The 24,391-nt window shown below is 44.9% G+C and overlaps 2 protein-coding genes across 5 annotated transcripts in view; both read left to right on the top strand.

Moving 5' to 3' along the window:
• Nucleotides 1-22,886, top strand: part of LOC137434150 (uncharacterized) — a 52,017-nt gene extending 29,131 nt beyond the window's left edge. Inside the window, exons 3-5 of the mRNA XM_078785746.1 lie at nt 15,309-15,439; nt 15,963-16,169; nt 21,413-22,886. Coding sequence (XP_078641872.1) covers nt 15,309-15,341 — 33 coding nt within the window. The 3' untranslated portion in view covers nt 15,342-15,439; nt 15,963-16,169; nt 21,413-22,886. The remainder of the gene's footprint in view (nt 1-15,308; nt 15,440-15,962; nt 16,170-21,412) is intronic.
• On the top strand, nt 642-12,917 carry LOC144888146 (uncharacterized). Of its 4 annotated transcripts, none has more exons than XR_013624746.1 (3): nt 642-3,897; nt 5,598-5,723; nt 12,162-12,917. XR_013624746.1 is itself a non-coding variant. In XM_078785740.1 (3 exons), the coding sequence occupies exons 1-3, from the start codon at nt 3,117-3,119 to the stop codon at nt 12,521-12,523; spliced, it is 1,269 nt and encodes a 422-aa protein (XP_078641866.1). In that variant the 5' UTR covers nt 3,038-3,116; the 3' UTR covers nt 12,524-12,917. The 4 variants fall into 4 exon arrangements, 2 of the variants coding, with proteins under 2 accessions (XP_078641866.1, XP_078641867.1); XM_078785740.1 differs by having other exon boundaries at nt 3,038-3,897; XR_013624747.1 differs by lacking the exon at nt 5,598-5,723.
• Nucleotides 22,887-24,391: the final 1,505 nt, after the last annotated feature.

Consider the following 24,391-nt stretch of genomic DNA (forward strand, 5'->3'; position numbering starts at 1 on the left):
ACCATGGTCGCTGCTACAAGGAGTATACCCGGTATTTAGGTAAGCTAGCAACAACACCTAATGCAGAGCAACAAGGAGACTCCAACTACTCAGAAGCATACACATTATTTTGTGCAACAGTCAAGGATCTTATAATAGACAACAAGGAAATCTACAGACTGAAACGACTTAATGACATGTTCATGAAACAAATCAAAGCAACACACGGAATAGAATCAAACTACAAAAGTGGCTTTCTCAAGACAAGACTGATGAAAACATTTCCACAACTATGCTTTCTAACCCCGTATATGCGCTGCCAAGGACACCTTGTGTATGTTAATGACATCTCCACTGAAGTGCTGGTTGAAGAAAAGAAAGTGTTGCAAGAAACCATGCATGGTTCAGGTGATGACACAACAGAGACAGAACAAACATCCGACTCTGGACCAACCCCCCCAAAGCAACCTGGGTATACTGAGAATAACCTTAGAGAACACGACTTCACTGCGCTACAATTGAGAAATGCAATAGATGAGATCAAGCCAAATATGCCATGGCCCCCAATCTCTGAGCACCTGACAACAAATGCCGCAGAAGCAATTGTACCTGCCTGTCTCTATAACTTTATTGCATGGATGGTGGGAGTGTCAGACGAACCTGATTCTGATGAGTTTGTAAAGATAGAATCTACAATACATAGAAGAATTCTCACAATTGTGCAGGACATCATATACCTCCAATCAAAGGGAAGGAAACAGATGCCCAAACATTTGTCACTTGCAATGACAGTACGTCATCTCTCAGGTTCAGCCCAATTAATCAGCCTACTGAACGGGTTTGGTTACTGCGTCTCAAACTCTGTCGTCTTAAATCATGACACTGCACTGGCTAACCAAGAACTACATCGTGGAGAGGATGCTCTTCCATCAATCATTCAGGCGGGCAAGCATGTCACACTCGTATGGGACAATAATGACTTCGGGGAGGAGACATTGTCTGGGCGCGGAACAACGCACAATACCAATGGGATTATAATACAGCAACCAAGTCAATCCCATGAAGTAGTACAACCAGCACCAGTCACTACAGTTAAGAGGACGCGGGAGAGATCGATGCAGCCACCTGCAGTGAACCTTGCCACATATTATGGAGGGAAAAAAGAAGGACCCGCTCCATTCGCAATCAGCGTTCTGTTGGATCGAGCAACGTACTTCCCATTACTCCAGCACCCTAAGACGATAGACCTAGCATACCACATCACCAAGTACAACATTGACGGGACTCTGCCATCTTGGACAGGATTCAACCAACTACTGTCTTGTGTTGAAGTTCCACCAAAGAGCGTGATAGGGTATCTCCCTGTCATTGATGCCACTCCGACTGAAATGAATACGGTACTAACAATACTGCAGAGAATTGTTCAGATCGCCGACAAGTTACAGTTGGAAGCAATCGTCATTGTCATTGACCAAGCCATCTATTGCAAGGCACAGCTCATTAGATGGAAGAATGCACAGTTCATGAAGAGACTGGTAATTCGACTGGGGGCATTCCACACTGCAATGTCCTTTCTTAGCTGTATTGGAAAGAGATTTCGAGATGGTGGTCTCCAAGACATCCTGGTTGAGTCAGAGATTGTTGCAATGGGGTCTGTGAATGGAGTGTTCAGCGGCAAGCATTACAACAGGGCAGTTCGAGCCCATAAGCTGATGTCAGACGCGATGCAGCAGATGCTCCTGGATGCATATTTTGAATCTATTCCAGAACATGAGGCGGGTAGAGGGAAGGAACTTTTGTCAAACTTAGCTGAAGCTTTCCCACATCCAAACTACCATGTCATTCTCAACAGCGACCAGTTCAAAGACTTCAAAACCTCCTTTGACAAATTCTTAGAAGCAAGTGACACCAAACCAACATTTCGCTTCTGGAGTTCATACATTGAGACGGTGGAGCTTCTCTTGCTATTCATTAGAGGGACACGAGAAGCCAACTGGGATCTTCACCTCGCCAGCATACGATGTATGCTTCCATGGATATTTGCCTATGATCACATTATTTATAGCAGATACCTTCCAGTATACTGGCTGGAAATGTCAGATGTTCAGCAGACCCATCCCGCCATTCATCAGAAATTTATGGAGGGTGAATTCGCTACCCAGAGAAGCGACAAAGCTTTTGCCCAAATCGCCTGCGACCAGACCATTGAGCAGACAGCAAACAGGGATTCCAAGACCAAGGGGGGCATGACCGGTTTCACTACCAGCAAGGGGACAGTTAACCGATGGATTTGGTCACACCACGCGAGGGGGTCAATTGCACGGGAATGCGAGGTTATGACAGGGAAGTTCAGATATGAAGAGCACAGCTCAACACGCTCCGATCTACTACAAAGTCACATGCTACGTGACAAAGCTGATGTTGACAAAATCATCGAGATGACAAACAGCATGATTAATCCATTTGAATATGATGGAGAGGACTTGGTTCATGTTACATCTGGTGTGGTGGCTATGAGAGAAGTTCAGGAAGATCTAAACACAGCATATGAAAGAGGAGAAACAGAGTTCACCACCCTATGTAAAGAACGACTTCAGACGGAGACAGTCGACCTGTTTGGCTCAATGAAGAAACTGAAACTTAAGACATTCACCAACATGTCTAAGGCTGTGAAAAAGAAAATTCGTGGAAAGGATGTGTCTTTGAAGGCTGACAGAAATCTCTTAGCAAGGCTTGTTGTCATCGGGCAGTTCCGGAAAATTGATCTTCAAGAGTTAATGTCCTATTCTCTTGGCCCACTACCTCTTCCTTTGGCAAGTGTGCAAGGCTGCCTCGTCAAGACCAACAACGCCAACCTACTTCATGCACTTGAAAGTCAGGCAGACAAACCTGTGGTTGATATTCCAGTAGGAGGCATGTATGTAATGGATGGTATGGCAATGATACAGAAATTGAATATCAACAAACTCACCGGGGAAAGGACATTTCTCAATCTGGCCCACGAAATACTGAAGCGCCTTGTCAAGGGAGCAGAGGACAACAAGTCCAGTTAGATCCATTTCGTAACCGATACTTACCGAAAGGTATCGATTAAGAACGCCGAGCGAGAGAAGAGAGCAGCCAGAGGGTCTCAAGTGATGCGAATATATGGCCAGTCCCTTCCTCAACAATGGAAGAAGTTCCTCTCCAACGGTGACAACAAGGAGTCGCTAATCGAATACTTGTTTGAGACGTGGAGTAAGGTCAAGACAGCATACCTCAGAGGAATTACAGTGTTCTTGGCACATGGAACCAAATGTCATATATTCACAGGAAGCAGCACTCCAGATCAGGTAGTTGAAGTGAAAGAAGAGCCATCACTAAATTCGACGCATGAAGAGGCGGACACACAGATGTTCCTCCATGCCGCGCATGCAGCACACACAAGCAATGACGTCATCATCGTTAGTCCGGATACAGATGTGTTCGTAATCGGCATAGCCTTAGTACCCCAAATCTCTGCACATCTATATTTCCACACAGGAAAGGGAGTCAACCTTAGGACAATTGACTTGAAAGCAATCTACGATAGCATTGGGGATGATGTCAGCCAAGCTTTGATAGGCCTACACTGTTTTACTGGCTGCGATAGTGTAAGCGCCTTCTATGGCAAAGGCAAAAAGAAGGCCTTAAACCTCATACTAAAGAATCCAGAGCTGTGCGGTGCCTTGAAGGACCTTGGAGAACGGTTTGACATACATCCAGACATGATGGAAGCACTGGAGACATTTGTCTGCAAGTTATATGGACAGCACAATATCACTACTGTGAATGAGGCCAGGTACAATATGTTTCATCTTGCTAGAACGTCTGAGATCACAATGCCTCCCAACCAAGATGCCCTGAGACAGCACATCAAGAGAGCCAATTACCAAGCTGGTAAGTTAATTGGTTGTTTCTTTGAATATTGAACATCACCTGTAATTTATGTTTGGACAGGAGTACTAGTATATGGTGCAGCATGTGTCAATGAAGATGATTATTTGGAAAGTTTATTGAATTGAAAACAAAATATTGAATGTCACAACAATGCTTTGTAAATGTTCAAAATTAACAGGTCTATTTGAAAGAGTAATTGAAGTAACTATCTATACTGTTACAGACGCGGCTTTAGATGTTATATTGACCGAGCGGTGGTGTATTTAACCGCGTCCGAACAGTTACTCCCCGATTAGAACCCGATTCCACCCGACGTTGACCAGATCGCCCCACAGATATTCAATCGGGAAACCTCTAAAGCGACCGAAAGAGAATGAAAAAGAAGAAGAAGAAGAATACGGAGGAAGAACAGATTTATTATACACACACAAGCAATGGATGGAAGAAGCAGTAACACAGCGAATCGTTAACTTACACTATTCATTTTTACTTAACCCCAAGACAACGAGCAGGACAGGACGTTCACACTTACACAGGGGATATTGCAGGCAGGTAGGGCTTGAGGTGGGTTGCTTGAGAGGGAGGCAAAGTCGGGAGGCAGCAGCTCGCAATTCCTCGCGGTTTTGGCGGGAAAACCCTCCGTCGCGTATCCGCTGCGGTAGACGCCACGCGCTGGTTCGGCACACCTGCTCCTCTTCTTGTGGTGGAGCCGTCTCCCTCCTTTCAGCGCGTCTCTCCAAAGCTGGTTTCCTTGCCGAGTACCTCTCCTCTTTGGCTTGGAGCGTTTCGCATCTCACCGCTCCTCTTGGTGCCGCCTCTTTGCTCCTCCCAGGTCATCTGGTAAAGCAGTCCCTTACAGTCGCTTTTATCACCTCGGGCGAAATCAAGCCGCCGGCTCCGAGGGCACGCCTACCGGGTCGCTCACCGCGGTGCTGATTGGCTGTTAGGGCTGGTTCACTCCTTCCCTCTTATGACGAGGTGGAGACACGCCTTTCTTCTCCGACTCAAAGCACATGGGCAATGGCGGCCTGCGGGATTGAAAACAACTCCCCTTTTGAAAGGAACTTTGGAGAGCTGAGATGTTTGGGGAAATTGGAAGGGCCTACGCTTATTTTGTTTGATACAATGCAAAGTCCATCTAGTGGGAAACACATATTTAGCCTACATGGAATAAGGAAATACACTATTTAAAAGATATATCGTGACCTGCGTGTAAGTTTCATGGAATTAACTAGGAGGACGGCTGCGACCATTATTTACATTACGAGGATGTTACCATACTTTTGTAACGTTCACATTGTAACGTTTCCACATTCGTTACACTTCCTCCAAAATTGTTACACTTCTCAAAAACCGTTACACTTCTCAAATTCGTTACACACTTCTCAAAATCGTTACACTGCACCCTCCTTTCTTCAGGCCCGTACTCGGGCCTACTAAACTTTAACTTAGTGTGACACGTAGGTGTAATTCCCTCTACAATTAACCTGACCCTGAGTGTGACAATTTTAAAACACAAATAAGTATGTCCCCCTATTGCATTGCACCCTGTCTAACAGACTCAAGCCCACAGCTAACCGAATTACGGAATTATTCTCAAACTATACATTTACGGTGGGGAGCATTATTTACAATGACATGATTTCTTATTTACAACGCAACCCAGGACCTGTGTTTTTTTCTTGTTTTTTTCTTTTTAGGGAACAAGAGAAAGAAATTCCTGTTGGGAGGGAGGAGACAGCACGCATTGCATCGATGCACCAGTACCAATACCACCAAAGCACCCAAGCACCAAAAGCACCACAAAGCACCAAAAGCACCACCCGGTGCGCAGTCACCATGGTTCATAATAAACACAACAAAACAACTGGTGGTGGTCTTCTCTTTCTCTGCTGGGCCGATGTTCTTCCCGACGTCTTCTGGCTTCATGCGGCCTAGTTGGAAATAATAAAAAGCACAACTTGTGTCCATTTTTATTTAGGGCCTCAGGGGCCAACTAAGGGTGGTCCACCTGTTTGGCATAGGTGCCACCTTACCGAGGTCCGCAAGCAAGATTCCCTGGCCACTATGGCCGGTCTCCAACAGAGGTGCCCTGCCCCAGAACCTGGGGTCCATCAAGTGGTACTTGGCCGCAGAACAGCGGTCCATAAAGTGGTACATCAACGCAATGCATGCTGGTTCTGGGAATCTCGGGCGCACAATGGCCACCTCACGCACGCTCCCATCGGCACCCAATGGCGCACAGGTCATGTGGGAGACAAAAGAAAGACAATTGAGCGAGGGGTAAGGTCACAAGGGTACACGTCAATAAGGCAATGCAAGGTGAAATGCGTACGGAGGGCGAAGTGAGAAAGCTCGTCCCTACCGTACGTCACCCCCCTGTCACCTACCCTACCTTTGCCCTTGCCCTTACCCCATATGTACAAAATCTACACATTACCAATTCGTCACTACTGTCACGTCTTCCCCATATTTCCCCTATACCAAATTCGTCACCACAATCCCTCTACTTCAAAATTTGCCATCACCAATTCATCATCAATCCTCATAAGGAGGGAGAGATGGAATTACGCACAATGTCACACCCACGTCATGATGCGTCTCACAATCCAAACATTTGCATCATAAAAAATAATCAAAACATGGCATGGTGTGGAGTACCTGTCACCTCAGGTGAGTGGATGCAGATGGTGCGAGGAGATCCTTCATCCTAACTATCCTCTAAATGACTTTAACACACTTTACACTACCCGGGGTCTCTCCCTGCCAGTCCATTGGCCAACTTACACTATGGGTTCTAAAAACCAATTCCCATTGACCAAACTGTGGTGCCTCTCAATTTGGGGTCTCACTCCCCCGATTCATCTCCCGGTGCTCTCGCACAATTTCTGGGCTGCGGCGTCTAGCTCTCCCAACAGGTCTACCCACCTGCACACCTCCACCACTGTAGTTGCCACCCGAGCTTACCTAGCTCCTCACCCTAACCTAACTAACTGGGGACAGCCCCTCTCCTGGCTCTGTCACCCCATGGTGCCCTCTGGCACTGGGCTACCCGGGTCCGTCCTCCGGATCCTCGGGCCCCATCCACAACAACTACTACCGGCTCCCAGAGCCCACCTGCGGCCTCACCTGGCCGACATCCTCACAGTGGTGGAGTGCCCAAACAACTACACACACTAACAGGCTACACGCCCAGCCATTTCCACAACACTAATGCACCCATCCAAATACCATTCTGTCACCCGCACCACAGATGCCAATATCCAACCACAATTTACCTATACCCTCTACCTAACACTTACACTACCCGCCCCGGGTATCCGTGATGGGGGTCCACTCTTCCCCCATTCACACCTTCGCACCATCCACTCCACTCCACATTTTCCACCATTCTCACTCCACGACCATCCATTCCAATACTCCAGATATTCCACACTACCATTTATTCCACACAGCCACATACACCTGTTGTTGCACACCTGTGCCCTCACACCTGGTGCCACCTGCACCCTCCTTTCTTCCTGGACCATTTGGTCAACACAACACGCAATCACCACTACTCCCTCATACACGGCTCCACACACCTGTTCAGTTGCACACCTGTGCAATCACACCTGTTCCATTCTCACCTGTTCAATCCTCACACACACGGCATCATCTCAGCTAACTACTCCCCTCTGAAACTTGTGCTTCCCAGTCGTCCCTTTAAACTATTGCGCTCCCACGTCATTATAATCCACACTAATCTACCTGCGTCCCCACTACAGGTATCAGTCACTAACTAAACTTAACGTTACCTAATGTCATCTTCGCTAGATCCCTACAATTATCCAAGCCCTCCCTGGCTCGGTTGTCATAGCCACCCCATAAACTATTGCGCATTTGCCCCCACCTGTGAGGGATGGTGGATTTGCCATCCCACCACATCGGGGGTCTCTCACTATAAATTTTGCTCGTCCAAATTCCAACCAATTCAAAAATTTTCCATTTACTGCCAATTCTACCCATACCATCATCAAATTTTGCTTTTTTCTAATTTCGGGGCCAAAACACTATCCTCATCACCCGTCTACTTATTACATCCTCTCGGTGCGCCAATTCCCTTCTAAAGCTCGGCTTCGTACAGCCGAGCCATGAACGCGGGTTCTTTTGTGCCAGCGGCTGGATACGTCCCGCATTCGTGGCAGGGACGGGGGCTTACCCGGGCCGAGATCCCACGCACCACCTCGGCGTGGAGCCATCCAATGTCCCGATCTCGACCTGCCGGCACGTCTCAACAAAACGTGGTCGCCATGACGACCCTTCCTATCCAGCTGCCCGCTCCGCCTAGTGGAGCCCGGACGCGGCCGTTCCACGCGAGGCCCAGCGTGGATCGCGCACGGCGGTTCTTTCGAAACCGCCGTGGTTCGGATCCCCGCTGGTCCTCGCGGCACGCGAAGCTGCCCGACGCGCACCGAGGGCCCGATTCGGCTATAAGTCGTTCTAACCTCTAACCTGGTTACCGTCGATGCTTCACCTGGACGCTTACATGCATACGCTACCCCTTGCTTGCTCATACCTTTCCTTACACACCTCGGTACACTCATTCCGCTCACCGACTTGGTCACACCTGACCACCGAACACCTTGGCACACATTCGTCGCTGGCACACCTCACCAACACCCCTCTTCGCGCCCCTTTCTCGGTCACCTCCTTTGTGACAATCACAGGTGTGCTCTCACTCACACACCCAACCACGTGCCTCACGACCAATTCAAGTGTGCATTCCCACTCACGCTCTACCATTCCAGGTGTGCATCCTTCCATTCCAGGTGTACATCCTCGCTCACCTGCCACAACCAACTCACACTCCGTGTCACTCTCACTACTCTCACCTCCACTCTCGGTCGCGCACTCACCCTTACTCTCGACAGCGCACTCTTTCCTCATGCACCTGTCCGTTACACACCTTTCTCGCGCACACTCTTCCGCACATTGTCCCGTTACACCCTCTGTAACACTCACCACAGGCATGCATTCTCCCTTACTCTTGACAGCATGCGCTTTCCCCATGCACCCGTCCGTTACACACCTTTCTCGCGCATCCTCTCACGCACACTTTTTCGTTACTTCCTCCGTAACACTCACCACACCGCGCTTCCCTGTGCTCCCTCGCACACGCGCTTCGACCAACTCACTCTTGACGGCACACTCACTCCTCGGCGTGCACTTTTTCCTCACACACCCCATGGTCGGACATTCTCGCACACCTCTTTTTTCGCACACCTGACCTGTCGCACACTTCACCAACGGCCTCTCACGAACACCCGGATCCAAACCAATCCCCAAGCCGACTGAAGCTTTCCTCACATCATATACATTGCCACTCACCTCCGTACATCGTCTCCGCACCTCCTTTGCCACCTGCAAACTCTTTATTCGGTTAGTGAGCATCACATCATGAGTTGAGCACCGACCTTGCACATATTCCATCACCTCCTCCTGGATTTCTCTTTTAGTTTCTGTCCGTCCCTTCTTAATTTCACTCACCTCTTCTTCCACTTCCTCTAATTTTTGTTTAACCTCTTTTATTTCTCGGTGCGTCTCTTCAAGTTCGTCCTCTAAGGCTACCGTAACCGTCTCTATGTGCATCCTCACCTGCCGGTCCTTTGTCTCCATTATCTCTGTCACCTCGTCCACCCTCATTGTTAGTTCCTCACGTACCATCTGACATTGCTTCTGTGTCGCTATTAATTCGTTTTTAATTTCTTTTTGTGTCGCCTTTAACCCTCCTAGTACCGCAGTGTTCTTTTGAACCTGCTCCACTAGTTCTTTTTGTCCCTCGGTCAGCTGTTCCACCTCCTCCGTCAGACCCTCTATGCCCCCTTGTAACTTAGCCGTATTATTTCTCACCTCTTTCTCCATACGCTTCTCACCTCGCTTTACCTCCTCGCGTAGCCCCGAAACCTCCTCACTTACCCCTCGTCGTATTTCCTCCATCTCTTTTGTAGATGCCACCCTCATCTGTCCCAATTCATCCCTCTGAGCATCCAGTTTGGTTTCTACCCCGATTTTCACCTCCTCTATCTGCTCTCCCATTTGTTTGATTTCCCTGGCAGATTGTTCCCCTATTTCCCGCAATTTGTCCTCCATCCTATTTTCTAACCCCATTAACCCATTTTTCACCCCCTCTAACCCATTGTCTAACCCCTCAAATTTAGCTTCTAGCCGTTCCCCCATTTCTCCCATTTTGCCCCCCATTTCGCCCCCCAATCGTTCACTATCAGCCCTCGCTCCGTCCCTCATTACCCCCATTTGGTTTCCCATTACCCCCAATTGGCCCTCCAATCGCTCACTCTGAGCATCCATCCGGTTCCCCATTACCCCCATCATTCTGCTTTCCATTTCTTCGCTATTCTTGTCCATAAGGGCCTTCATTTGTATAAAAAAAAGGTTCAAATCTACCAGCGGCGCTACTACGGTCGCGGGCATGGACGCCGTGGCCATGTGCGAGGCGCCATTTTGTGCGTCTGAAACCTCCGCAACCACATTGCTATTTTTCTCCTCCCCCCTTTCCTCCACATACATTTCCCCGAGGTCCTGGGTCGATTCCACCCTGTCTATCTCTCCCACCGACATCTGATCGCCTTGATTGTCCATGGCGCGATCTCAAAATTCGGGTTTTGCTTTATAAAACAAAATAAATTTCGGCAGCTTGTAATTTTGAGCGCGTTAAGCGCGCTTCGGGTCCGATCTCGGGTCCGATCTCCCTCCTCGACACCAATTGTTACTCTAATAGTACAATTGGTGTTCCAAAATTTGGGCCTAACAAATTTAGTCCCAGGTCCGAATCCAACTCCTCGACACCAATTGTTACAGACGCGGCTTTAGATGTTATATTGACCGAGCGGTGGTGTATTTAACCGCGTCCGAACAGTTACTCCCCGATTAGAACCCGATTCCACCCGACGTTGACCAGATCGCCCCACAGATATTCAATCGGGAAACCTCTAAAGCGACCGAAAGAGAATGAAAAAGAAGAAGAAGAAGAATACGGAGGAAGAACAGATTTATTATACACACACAAGCAATGGATGGAAGAAGCAGTAACACAGCGAATCGTTAACTTACACTATTCATTTTTACTTAACCCCAGGACAACGAGCAGGACAGGACGTTCACATTTACACAGGGGATATTGCAGGCAGGTAGGGCTTGAGGTGGATTGCTTGAGAGCGGGGCAAAGTCGGGAGGCAGCAGCTCGCAATTCCTCGTGGTTTTGGCGGGAAAACCCTCCGTCGCGTATCCGCTGTGGTAGACGCCATGCGCTGGTTCGGCACACCTGCTCCTCTTCTTGTGGTGGAGCCGTCTCCCTCCTTTCAGCGCGTCTCTCCAAAGCTGGTTTCCTTGCCGAGTACCTCTCCTCTTTGGCTTGGAGCGTTTCGCATCTCACCGCTCCTCTTGGTGCCGCCTCTTTGCTCCTCCCAGGTCATCTGGTAAAGCAGTCCCTTACAGTCGCTTTTATCACCTCGGGCGAAATCAAGCCGCCGGCTCCGAGGGCACGCCTACCGGGTCGCTCACCGCGGTGCTGATTGGCTGTTAGGGCTGGTTCACTCCTTCCCTCTTATGACGAGGTGGAGACACGCCTTTCTTCTCCGACTCAAAGCACATGGGCAATGGCGGCCTGCGGGATTGAAAACAACTCCCCTTTTGAAAGGAACTTTGGAGAGCGGAGATGTTTGGGGAAATTGGAAGGGCCTACGCTTATTTTGTTTGATACAATGCAAAGTCCATCTAGTGGGAAACACATATTTAGCCTACATGGAATAAGGAAATACACTATTTAAAAGATATATCGTGACCTGCGTGTAAGTTTCATGGAATTAACTAGGAGGACGGCTGCGACCATTATTTACATTACGAGGATGTTACCATACTTTTGTAACGTTCACATTGTAACGTTTCCACATTCGTTACACTTCCTCCAAAATTGTTACACTTCTCAAAAACCGTTACACTTCTCAAATTCGTTACACACTTCTCAAAATCGTTACAATACAGTTGAGTGGTTAAGATAACATGACATGTAGATGATCCAGAGATTGTTTTGCTCCACACTCAGTCAGAGCAGGATGTTTTGGATTTCGCATGTTTCTCTACACAGAATTTCCCAATAATATGATTGTACTGTTATTACTTATTAGTATTAATGATATACCTCTGATGTTGTTTTGGAAATATGTATATCTCCATTCTTAATGTTATTGATCACTTCAATATTTCAGGAATTTACAAGAGGAGCCTGCAGCCCTTCCCTGACATTCCCGACCCTGATGGCTATGGATGGATGATGGAAGAGGAACTTGCCATAGACTGGATTACACTTCCACCTGCACCAGACAGCGTGTTGGAGCTTGCTAACTGCACTGGAAGCTGCAAGAAGACACGATGCAGCAACGAAACTACATGCACTTGCCTACAGAATAACATTCCGTGCACAGATTTGTGCAAGTGCGGCAGGAACGACTGCTCAAACATAACTGGCCATGTTGACTTTGATGATAAGAATGATGATAAAGACTCCAGATCTGAAGATGAGGAAGACTCTGATGCTGAAGAGGATGAAATAACTGCAATATTTGTATGATGTTTTGGACAAGTTTCAATATGACCATGCCGAAGAGACAAATTGTGGCCATAGTTCAGCCCATCTCGAGTTTATCATGACGTCAATGCGCACTGGTTCGCTTATACGCCGCGTAATTGTCTTTGATGGGTTAAAATATCACCCCTTACACACTTATTGGACCTATTAACAGTTTCAAAATAGCATTGGTAAACCACCATGGATCGTAGTAGCAACACCAATCACAAATATTGTACAAAAATTTAAAATTATGCAGGTTTTAAGGTCCAAAAACATGACTTACTGATAAATGCATCAACAGCATGTTTTTTTACCAAGTCGTTAAAACAACATTTTTACTACTTTTGGGGGTCAGAATTAATAAATATTGCTGCCAAGACCAATGTGAACATGACATCATATAGTTTGTGTTGTTTTTTACTGTGTAAATGGGTATTTCAAATGTAACATACACTTGGTGTATACTGGTGTTTTGGGGCAGCGGTTCTCGGTAACGTACCACGATATCGCTTGTGAAAAAAAACAAGATGTTTTGGAGGTCATAAGGCTTCATCCCACACCCTTCTTGCCAAATCCCTAGGTTCAGGTCATGAAATCAAAAAAAAAAATAGATATCCACCCTATGGCCCTGCGTCTACCAGGTTGATACACTTTGGATGAAGTATGGTCAATGTAATGACGTTTGAACTTTAACCTTGAGTCAAGGTCACTAAAGGTCAACAGAAAAAAATGGCGACATCATTTTTCCGATTAGTAGGACCCAGTAGAATACATTTATAGTGTTTGCCCAAAATTAACATGAACTGCACACGAACTTGAAATTGAGTACAGCCCCCCCCCCCCCCCCCCCCCACTATGAGATAGAAAGAAAAAAAATCACAAAGTACTTTTTGAGGAAATAAAATATATAAGCCTAGAGACGAACAAAACCCATTAAATTAAACTTTATAATTACCCTTTAAACCCCATTACAATCACCCTTTAAAGTTACCATGTAGAACCCTTTAGAATTGCACTTTATAACTCTTTAGAATGATATTTTAGAACTAGATGGCGTTCATAGAATACTTACCCCGCGTAGTCGGGGTACGAGGTGCGAGCCAACCCTTCGGTTTTTAAAGGGTTTTTTATTTGATACAAAATGGCCACCAGACCATGTGACCGATGACATCATACATTTGCATTCTTCAATATAATTGTTGCATAGATCACACTCAAGGAATTTCACTGATCGGACTAATCGTTGTACTTGCGCATAATTAAGGGACGTCATAATTAAGGCACCAGTGACGTCATCGTTAACAGCCCTTATTCTGCACACGGAGTGCTTTATGAGACATTGTTTATGAGACAATGAGACAGTTTCAATTTTTTTCCATGGAGCAGTTTGAGAGATACAGAGGTGCAACGTTTTTCCAAGATGGCGCCTGTACCACGTGACCTATGACGTCATAATTATCACTAAAAATTATATAGGTGGAGGCGCTCCTATGATGCAAGACTTTGTATCAATCAGACCAACGGAACAGGAGCAGGGGTGAGCAGAGAGGAGGAGGGGTGAGCGGGGAGCAGTATAAGGGGTGATCGGGGACCAGGAGGAGTCGTGAGTTGGGAGTAGGGAGTAGGAGGACAGGGAGAGAGAGCAGGAGGAGGAAGTGGCAGAGCAGTAAGAGGGAGCAAGAGTATTCCATTACCAGTAAGCTTCTGGAGCTCTCGCCAAGTGACTTAAGCACTCAATCAGGCACTCCAATAAAATAGTCCCCAGAGATGTGACTTGTGGGCCCACCAGCGTGTGGATATGCCCTGGCGTCCCATCATCCAGGTCCCAGCTATGGGTTAAATAGCACTCACTGCCTTGTGAGTCAGGCTCTGGTGAGTGCAAGAGTCCAAGGCAAAGGGAGCCTAACTTCGACAAAGAAGTTATGGTGGAGTGGAGCCCCATTAGTCAGATGGTGATCCCTTTAAGTTAGCACCTTCCGGCAGCTCCTACAGGACAGGACAGGATCTACAGATCTACAGGTAGATAAGATCTACAGGACAGGCTCCAGACATTGGGATTTCCGTCTTTCCTCTGGATTCAGCCTGCGATGTCGAGAGGGGGTCTCAAATACTGGGCAAGTCTGAGCCCCCGAAACTCGCCCAGGCTATGCAGCCACATACACACGAACATATATACATAGGCGTAATTTGACATCTCGATTTGGAGGGGGGGTAGGGCGGGGAAAGGGCTTAATATTAATAATGGGTAGTTTGGTCTGACTTCCAAAATTACCGTTTGTTAGTGTAGTTACAGTGTACGTAAAATCACAAATACCGTTTACGTTCATTATAGTTACTCACGTTTTAAATACGGGATGTTTTTATCGTAATTGTAAACTACTGAAAAAAAAAAAAAGGTGGGGGCATTGCCTCCCCTGCCCCCCTCCAAACCCCGCCAGTGCATACATGCATACATGCATACATACAAACATATCTACATTAGGATGGTTCTTCAAAATGAAAGTTAGAAAAGTCATGCTCCTAACACTTAAAAAAATTTGTATGTATGAAAACACTCTTGTGGTAACATTTTAAGCCATTATGACTAAATTTAGGAGATGCACACAGAGTTTGTAATTTAACATATTTGGCTCGCATAATTGTTTGGAGTTGATTATTTATTCTCCACTGCTATACATGTGATTTTGATCATTACAGTTGACCTATGACCTTGCTATGTACTGCACATTTTGAAGTTGTTTTTAAGTTAATTGAATACAGTACAGCTGTACTCTGGTGTATGCAGCTGCTCTCATTGAAGAATACAATCGTCTCCTGACAAAGAGATTAACAGCAAACCCAGTATCTGCTTCAAGTTGTGACAGAACATCGCAAGAGGTTTCCCGATTGCAGGAAATCAACGCTTGTCAGGCAACCGTGAGTCACTGTGCAACTCCTAATACTTGATGTATTCAAATAATATTTCACATGGAGAAGTTTTACCTCAATGCCAAAAAAAATTAAAGGTTAGGAGTAAAACAATTCAATTTTTATTTTTTGCCTTATGTAGCTAACAACCACCCTAATGTACATGCTGCATATGCACCATCTTACATAGATGAATGGATGCCATTGAATATTTTAATTCAATCTTTAATGAGATTTATTTTGCCTTCCTAACTCCGGAGATTTCCCCCACTGAATACCCAGGCATGGCTATGGCAACCTCCACATCGATTCTGCTGGTTAATTATTTTTGTTGCATTCAATAAAGTTACAATTTGGGCACATTCCTTCATCTTTTTTCACTCAATATAATTGTTGAAACAGTAGAAAAAGTTAAGTTTAATGCTTTGGTAATATGGAGAAGGAAGAAAGACAGCCCTGCTTAAAGTTTAGTTATAAGATATACACTTCGGTGTATGAATCACTAATTTCTTACATTTCTTACATTTTTCAGATTTCTCTTCAGATTTCAACACCCATTTAGTCGATGGCATCCGATCCTCAAATCCAAATCCAGAATTCGATTATATGATTCAATTAGTCCATGAGAGGTTATCATGGTTCCATGGCAAGACACATTTGAATAGGCCTAAACAAAATGGCGGCTTAAGAACTCAATGATGTGACAGAAGGCTGACCAAGATGGTGTGCTGTCATTTTGGTAAGGCACATTTTTTTTTTCTTGTGATGAGCACCCCATCAATCATCTTCAAAAACGGTGTTTAAACTCACCCAACCGCCCAGTTTTCATTCATGCACTCCCTTGGACTTTGATAAGTATCCTAGCCAAGGTTGGGGCCACTAGATTTCATGGTTTTGAAGTTATGGAGGAGACATACACACATACATACACACACACACACACACACACACTGACTGACTGGCAGACACACATTGCCTTTTATTATTATAGATAGATATAGATGACAAAAATAATGTCCTGTCCGTAGCCGATGAACACCTGCCTTGGACTAATAATTGGAACAGTCCTTAATTCCAAGGCGAACAGCCGAAATTGACGGTTTGTTTTGCCACACGTGGAATGCAAGAGAGCAAAGTGCTTATCTGAACAGAAGCACATGGGTTTAATCCGAAACCCACAACGAACGGACATGACAAGGAAAATGCAACAATAAAGTTTTTAGAAAAATAAATCAGAATAAAAATGAAAGGTGAGGTAAACGAAAATTCTCTACTTTGAGGTATCTCACATGCAGACTCATATACAGACAAGGGGACAGATAATAAAATAAAATGAAATTAATTTAGCCAGCCGGCACTCAGCTTTGGCGTCCCAACGAGCTCTTTGGTGAGCTTGGGGAGGTCCAGAAACTGGCGAGGTCAGTCCATGAAAAGACTGTGCGTGGAAGCGCCCCAAAATGGCGGCGATCGATGACGCAAGCACACCGAGCCGTGAAGTGGCAACCAAAAATGTCTCCCTCTCAATTCCTGGACAGCAAGCACAACGTGGCCCCCAGCTCCCTCGAGGAGCACCACAGACCAACAACACCTCCTCCTCCGACTTTGCAACAGTTCCCACAAAGGCTCCAAAAGCTCTCCTCACAAGCACACACTTCCAGTGAATTTCTTTTCCAGTGAAACAGTGAACTCACAAGAGCCAGAATCAATGAGCCACCTGAGAGAGATGCATTCTTCTTCCAACTTCAGTTTCTCTCCAAAAACGCACACCGAGAGAACGACTCTCTGTCCAACCGTCGTTTCTCACTAGAACCTTATGCATGATGTCACCCCGACCAATGGCTGAGGTCCACCAAATCACCCCATGTCTCCTTGACCAATCACAAAGCTCGGGGTGTGGCATGCCTGCTTTGCTCTTTCACACCCCTCGCACCACTCTGAGGGTGTGGCCTTTTTCCTTATTAGGTTGGTGGGGCAAGGTTTACTTGCCGAACGGCCCTGCCTGCCCCCCCCCCCCCCCCTTCCCGCGTGTAGACACATAAACAATCTTAAGAAACAGTTTCCCTACTTAAATACATCGAGATGTCTCCTACACATCCACGGTCCATGCTATAATTATATAGTCCTATCTTTACTATGGGATTTCATCATCTACCCCCAATAACTTAACAATATATTATTATTATTTAAAAGTACAACTTTTATTTTTTTATTTACTTCTGCTTTTGTTTTGTATTTTGGGTTTTGTTGTGGGGAGAGGCAGTGGGCACATGCCGCACAACTGTCTTTATTTTAATATCTTGCTCTTTTTGGCACAACAGTACTTGTACTTATTCCAATATTCTGAGGTGAGGTTTTGCAAACTTTTCCAAAGCCTCATCTAAATTTAGATCCATGTCAATCTCAATGTGAATGAACGAGATGTCACCAGGACAGTACCAAAAGCTTTACTAAGAACCCTTCTTGGACTACAGTGCCCTCTTCTGCTCATGATGATGAACATCAACTTTACACCCAATGCCAAAATGTACTGTGGAATGCACCTAAGTAGCCATTAATCACATCATATCCACCTAAATTGCATGTCTGGTCAGTCTTTTGGGGACTGCCACTGATGACATATGTAATTATCATCATAACTCAGTGCTACCTGTGGCATGGTAAACCGGCGAACTAAACTGACACCCTTCACTGGCTTTGTGATTGTGACACCCTGCCTGGAATAAAAACAACACGTGACAAAGGGCGGATGAGCTCTTGTAGGGAGCCAACTGCCATCAAGTAAGGAGATGGTGTCTCCTAAAAAACACCAATCCGGATTAGACTGGTTCGAGTCATACCAACGACTTAAAAATGGTACGTGCTGCTTCCTTGATCACGGACATCCCCATCGGTTGGCATCCATGGGGAGGAGGAAATTCCTCCTGAGGAAATGTCCCGCTGAGTGCAGTGTGAAAAGCGGCGCCATTGTTATGACGCTGCTGGTACCCAGAGTATCCCATAAGTGACGGCACATCACCAAAGCTCAGTGGCTGTGTTAAGTGTTTGTGTCGTAAGTGTGTGTGTGTGTGTGTGTGTGTGTGTTTGTGTCGTAAGTGTGTGTGTGTGTGTGTGTGTGTGTGTGTGTGTGTGTGTGTGTGTGTGTGTGTGTGTGTGTGTGTGTGTGTGTGTGTGTGTGTGTGTGTCAGCTCCTTTACGAGCTTTAGAGCGTGTATACAAAAAAGTAGATAGGTAGGCAGCAACTGCATCTCTCTCTGCTGTCTGATCAATAGAGAATGCTCTTCGATTCTGGAAGATGTCACAATTTCATCCTGTCACTCCAGAAGGATCATCAAACAGAATCCACCTATATATTTCCATCGTCATCCACTGGAAGATCGAGGTTGAGTCTCTTGACCTTCCAGGCCTCACCATCATCCATGACATTTCCTGGGCCAACCATATAACAAAGCTGGGCTCCAAAGCCTCTACCACTGACTGGGCAATCTAGGCAATCGCACACTCCTTACGTGCAATTCACATAAGATGGTACCATCCATCCGGATTGCAAAATTTGCATATTAGGTCACAAAATTGGTTTTCCAATCAAAAGGCCTTTAAAATTTACTCTTGAAATGAAAAAAAATGAAACGTTTGTCTGCTACAAACCAGGACCATATACAGGGTATTTCAAAAAGATGGACCCGATTTGAAATCGCTATATCTCTGCAACCACGAACCGCCCATAAATTAACCTCTTACCACTTGAAAGGGCGGGGCATAGAGTTTCAAATGATCACCGTGAGATGACTCTCCCAGCGCACCAACAGCCTCTAGCCTCAGTCGTTCGCAAAATGGCGACCCCGCAACACAAGGCGTTTTGCGTTCTGCATTTCAGCAAGACTGAATCCGTAATTGTGGTGCAGCGTGCGTTTCAACGGCGTTTCGGCATTGATCCGCCAATGCCAAAGAGCATTCGTCGTTGGTACCGACAATTTGAGGAAACAGGCTGTTTATGTAAGGGGAAGAGCCCAGGGTGACCACGCACTTCAGAGGAAAACGTGAGAAGAATTCAAGAGAGTTTTCTGCGTAGCCCGCGCAAGTCCACTCGTCGTGCCAGCCGAGAACTTGCGATCCCTCATACGACTGTCTGGCATGTGTTAAGGCGACGTTTAATCCTGAGGCCATACCGGTTGCAACTGGTACAGGCTCTTCGTACAGGTGACAAAGGAAAGCGTGTAGAATTTAGTGATGCAATGTTACAGAACATGGAAGACGACAGCTTCTTACCGCGTTTGATTTTTCGTGATGAAGCAACGTTTCATCGAAGCGGTAAAGGTAACCGTCACAATGTGCGCATATGAGGGACTAGAGAATCCACACGAAACTGTAGAGCATGAGCGTGATTCCCCGAAAGTGAACGTGTTTTGTGCCGTTTCTCAAATAAAGGTTTATGGCTCTTTCTTTTTCGAGGAAAAAACAGTTACGGGGCAAACCTATCTCGAAATGCTGCAGAACTGGCTCTTTCCACAACTTAATGAAGATTCCGATGACTTCATTTTTCAGCAAGACGGAGCACCGCCACATTGGCACCTGCAGGTTCGACGTTTTCTAAATGACACACTGCCTCAACGTTGGATAGGTCGCACGGGACCCCAAGACTTGGCACTACACTCTTGGCCCCCAAGATCCCCAGACATTACACCCTGCGACTTTTTCTTGTGGGGATACGTCAAAGACCGTGTTTTTGTGCCACCATTAGTGACTAATCTGGATGACCTCAAAAACAGAATCACGGCAGCGGTGACTTCAGTGAAAGAAGACACTCTGAGTGACGTTTGGGACGAATTAATCGATCGTCTCGATGTTGTCCTTGCAGCAGGTGGAGGGCACATAGAGCATATATAAAATGGTTAGTAAAACTTGATAACTCATTAAACCGTATGTAACTTTTTGTGTAATTGTAACATGTTGCCATCGTGAAATATACTGCTTTGAAATTGGGTCCATCTTTTTGAAACACCCTGTATTATGTCCCACAGCAGGAATCCTTCATTGAAGAAGAACGGAATAAAGTGCTTTCACATCAATGATCTGCTGTGGATCACAAAGGGAACCCTCCATTTATATACCGGTCTGCAAATGCTTTGGTGTTCTGCTTCGCACATTCAGCTCGTGCTCCAAAAACAGTGCAGCATCCTTCAGGTCACATGATACATGGTGGAGCGCAAGTCACATCGCTCCTTTGTATAACCCCCACGGCCTTGATCATCTTGGTGAAATTGAGATGCACAGGACATAGAAATAGATGATTTTTCCGACTCTGGATTATCAGCAGAGCTCCATCCTGTCTGCCCAGAACCTCTCCAAACGGTGGGTCCACATCATAAGGATGTCCATTGTCCAGGAAATACAAGGACACACCACTTTGTGGCAGCCAAGTTGTTCCATCAATGTTCTTTTGATTTAGCCAATCAAGCTGACAAAATATTTCCAAAAAAGCACGACGAGAAGGAAATTGATGGAATGTCTAATTGTTTTTGAGAAACTCGTGGGGAATGTGTTTGGAAAACAATTCCAAGCACACTCGACACTCACAAAGTATTCCATTCATTTCACTTCACCTGTAACAAAACACACACTATATCAAAGGAGACATTTTGATTTCTGTTGAGTAACTAAAACCTCAGAATTACAAGATTGTACTTTTTTAAAATTCGAATTCCCAACTTTTCCCATTCCACCCCAAGTGTATCTCATTAGCCACGGACTCTGGGGGAAGCCAGCAAAGGTGTTAGTGAGGTTCAATTTTCCAATTTCCGTGCAGGAAATTAAATCGAGGATTTTATGTTGTGTTCTCTTTTTTCCCTTTAACGCTTTATTTCTAACAAAAGCATCTATCATTGTAACGGTTTCTCTTCGACATTAATTCATGATGCTGAGGTTGGATTGAGCGAATGAATGATGCATCCAGCACTCTTTGCTTGTGTGTGTTATCCATCTCAGGTGATGCCCATCAGTGTACCTGCGCGTTTGTCGTAAAACGGCCTGTCATGGGCATTCAACGTCACAAAAGGGGTTTTCTTACACTTCACATGAATCTGTCCTTTCTTCAATCATGGCCCATGGATTGGTACGTCATATTCAACTAAATTACAGCATTTGATTAGCGTTTGGATTGGTTTTATAACTTACTGAAACACATTCAGGCCTCATAAGTTTTTTTTTAGCCTGTACCTTGCACAGCAGGAGACGGGGTTTGGCAATCATGTCTGTGTGTGTCTGTCCAGGCCGTAACTTTTTTTTTTTTTTTTACTATTTGAGCTATTGTCATCAAATTTTCACCAAACCCTAATTATGATAATATGGAGAACGCAAATTAATAATTTTGTCAAAAGGTCAAAGGTCAGCATCACCTAAAATCATCAATTTTCATCCAATTGACCTGAAAATTAAATTTACCATTTTCGTTTTGTCATCAAATTTTCAACAAAGCATTATTATGGGAATACGGAGAAGCCAAATTAATAATTTTATCAAAAGGTCAAAAGGACAAAGGTCAGCATCACCTAAAATCATCAATTTTCATCCAATTGACCTGAAAATTAAATTTACCATTTTAGTTTTGACATCAAATTTTCAACAAATCATTATTATGGGAATACGGAGAAGCCAAATTAATAATTTTATCAAAAGGACAAAGGTCAGCATCACCTAAAATCGTCAATTTTCATCCAATTGACCTGAAAATTAAATTTTCCATTTTAGTTTTGACATCAAATTTTCAACAAATCATTATTATGGGAATACGGAGAAGCCAAATTAATAATTTTATCAAAAGGTTACAGGTCAGCGTCACCTAAAATCATCAATTTTCATCCAATTGACCTGAAAATTAAATTTTCCATTTTAGTTTTGACATCAAATTTTCAACAAAGCTTTATTATGAGAATACGGACAGGACAAATTAATAATTTTATCAAAAGGTTACAGGTCAGCGTCACCTAAAATCATCAATTTTCATCCAATTGACCTGAAATTTCAATTTACCATTTGAGCTATTGTCATCAAATTTTCAACAAAACTTTATTATGAGAACATAGAGAAAGCCAATTAATGAATTTGTCAAAAGGTCAAAGGTCAGCATCACAAAATTGTCAATTTTCATCCAGTTGACCTGAAAGTTTAAGAATTTTAAGATTTTTTTTTACATCAAAAGGTCAAAGGTCGAGGTTACATAAAATCACAAATTTTACTCTTGATTGACCTGAAATTATAAAAATTTGCATATTAGATCACAAAATTGATTTGCTAATCAAAAGCTAGAAGCTGATTTTTTTTTTTTTTGATTAAAGTTCAAAGACCAAGGCTGCATAAAATCGTGAATTTTCATTTTGTATTTTGTTTTTCAACTATTTTCGTCATGTTGAGCATACGGAAGAAGAACAAGATGTCTGAATACAAATGCACGCAGACTGGTTTTGCATTTTCAGTTGTTTTCTAGTTTTTCTGGTTTTTTTGGACATTTCACCAAACTTTTTAAGCTGATGTCATTTTCTCAGGCTCTATTTCATCTAGCTTGGTCCAATGTCATTGCTTTGCCCTTCATGGACTCCATGGCATCGTGATCTTCTCAAACCTTAATTCAGCAGAGCATATCACCAACCTGTCCTCCAAAGCCACTCCATAGAACAAGCCCTTCCTCGGCTCATTATGATGTTGAAGTGTCATTGGAAGTCATGGAAGGCTTTCCCCAATGGACAGGAGGAGAACATAGCAGGTGACCAAGCTGGATACAAGCTCAAACACAGTAAGAAAGGAAAGACGAGGAAGAGGAAACCGAGGATGAACCAGAAATAGACCTAAATAAATAAATCAACAAACAAAGTTGGGTGGAGGGAAAAGGGAAATCTTGTTTCCCTTGTTCATCTCATTTTGTCTCCCTTGATGTGTGAGGGCAGTGAGGCCATGAGGTGTGATGGCAGTTAGGCCATGAGGTGTGAGGGCAGTTAGGCCATGAGGTGTGAGGGCAGTGAGGCCATGAGGTGTGAGGGCAGTGAGGCCTCCATGTCTTGGCTCTTTGCAATGGAAGACTGAGTCTCATGGTCTGATTCTCGCATATCACAATTAGGCAAGGACGGTGGTAGGATGGTTATTACCAAGGATGGTAACATTGTAGTTATTTGCCAACAGTCTTGTGGTCTTGCTTCTCTAACCATTTACCTTGGCCCAACCCCTGACCCATTCAGGTCACATGCATTCTACCAATAACCATTTTGTTTGTTACCCATCTCGAGTCTAAGCTGAAAACACTCAATTCCATTCATTGAACTCCCTCTTCTCTCGCATCTCAAATAGTCTTGAAAAGTCTGTTGGCTTGAACTTTTTCCTCAAGAACTTCAGGTATAGTGCCCACCTCCACGTCATGGTCACTCCCATGTCTATGTCTGAGCTTCACTGCACCTGTTAAAACCATAAAGTGCACCATTCACCTGCAACTCCTCTCCTCATGCTGTGATACAATTTTACCCTGTTGTTTCGCTTTCACCCAATTTTGTTTGTTGTTCTGCTTTTCCATGAGCCTCGACACACGCAAGCAAGGCCTCTCTATTTGTATGGAACGAGGCCAGGCATCATGAGCCACAATGTCTCTTTCCAATGTCTGAATTACATCAAATCCTTCATAAATAACTCGTATTTCTGATTGTGAAAGCAAGCGGAATATTTTAGAGAAGATTAAATAATAAATTATAGGAAATTACACAGTCCTGAATCGTAACGTAAAACTGTAAGAGCCCATATATTTCTTCTTGGTGAGGAGAGTAAATGCGAAAAATCAACCAATTGAAGGGGAGAGAATGGGAGAGAAAACGGGGAAAATAGTCAACTAGAATAGCACTCGGTAGAGCATGCACCTCCGCCAAGCTGATCAGGTGCCGTTTTGTATCCTACTGATACACTGAATCTGCAAACGATGCCGTCCGG

This window comes from Myxine glutinosa, chromosome 10 (assembly GCF_964187855.1).
Source record: "Myxine glutinosa chromosome 10, kmMyxGlut1.1, whole genome shotgun sequence".
In the NCBI taxonomy this organism is placed as follows: domain Eukaryota; kingdom Metazoa; phylum Chordata; class Myxini; order Myxiniformes; family Myxinidae; genus Myxine; species Myxine glutinosa.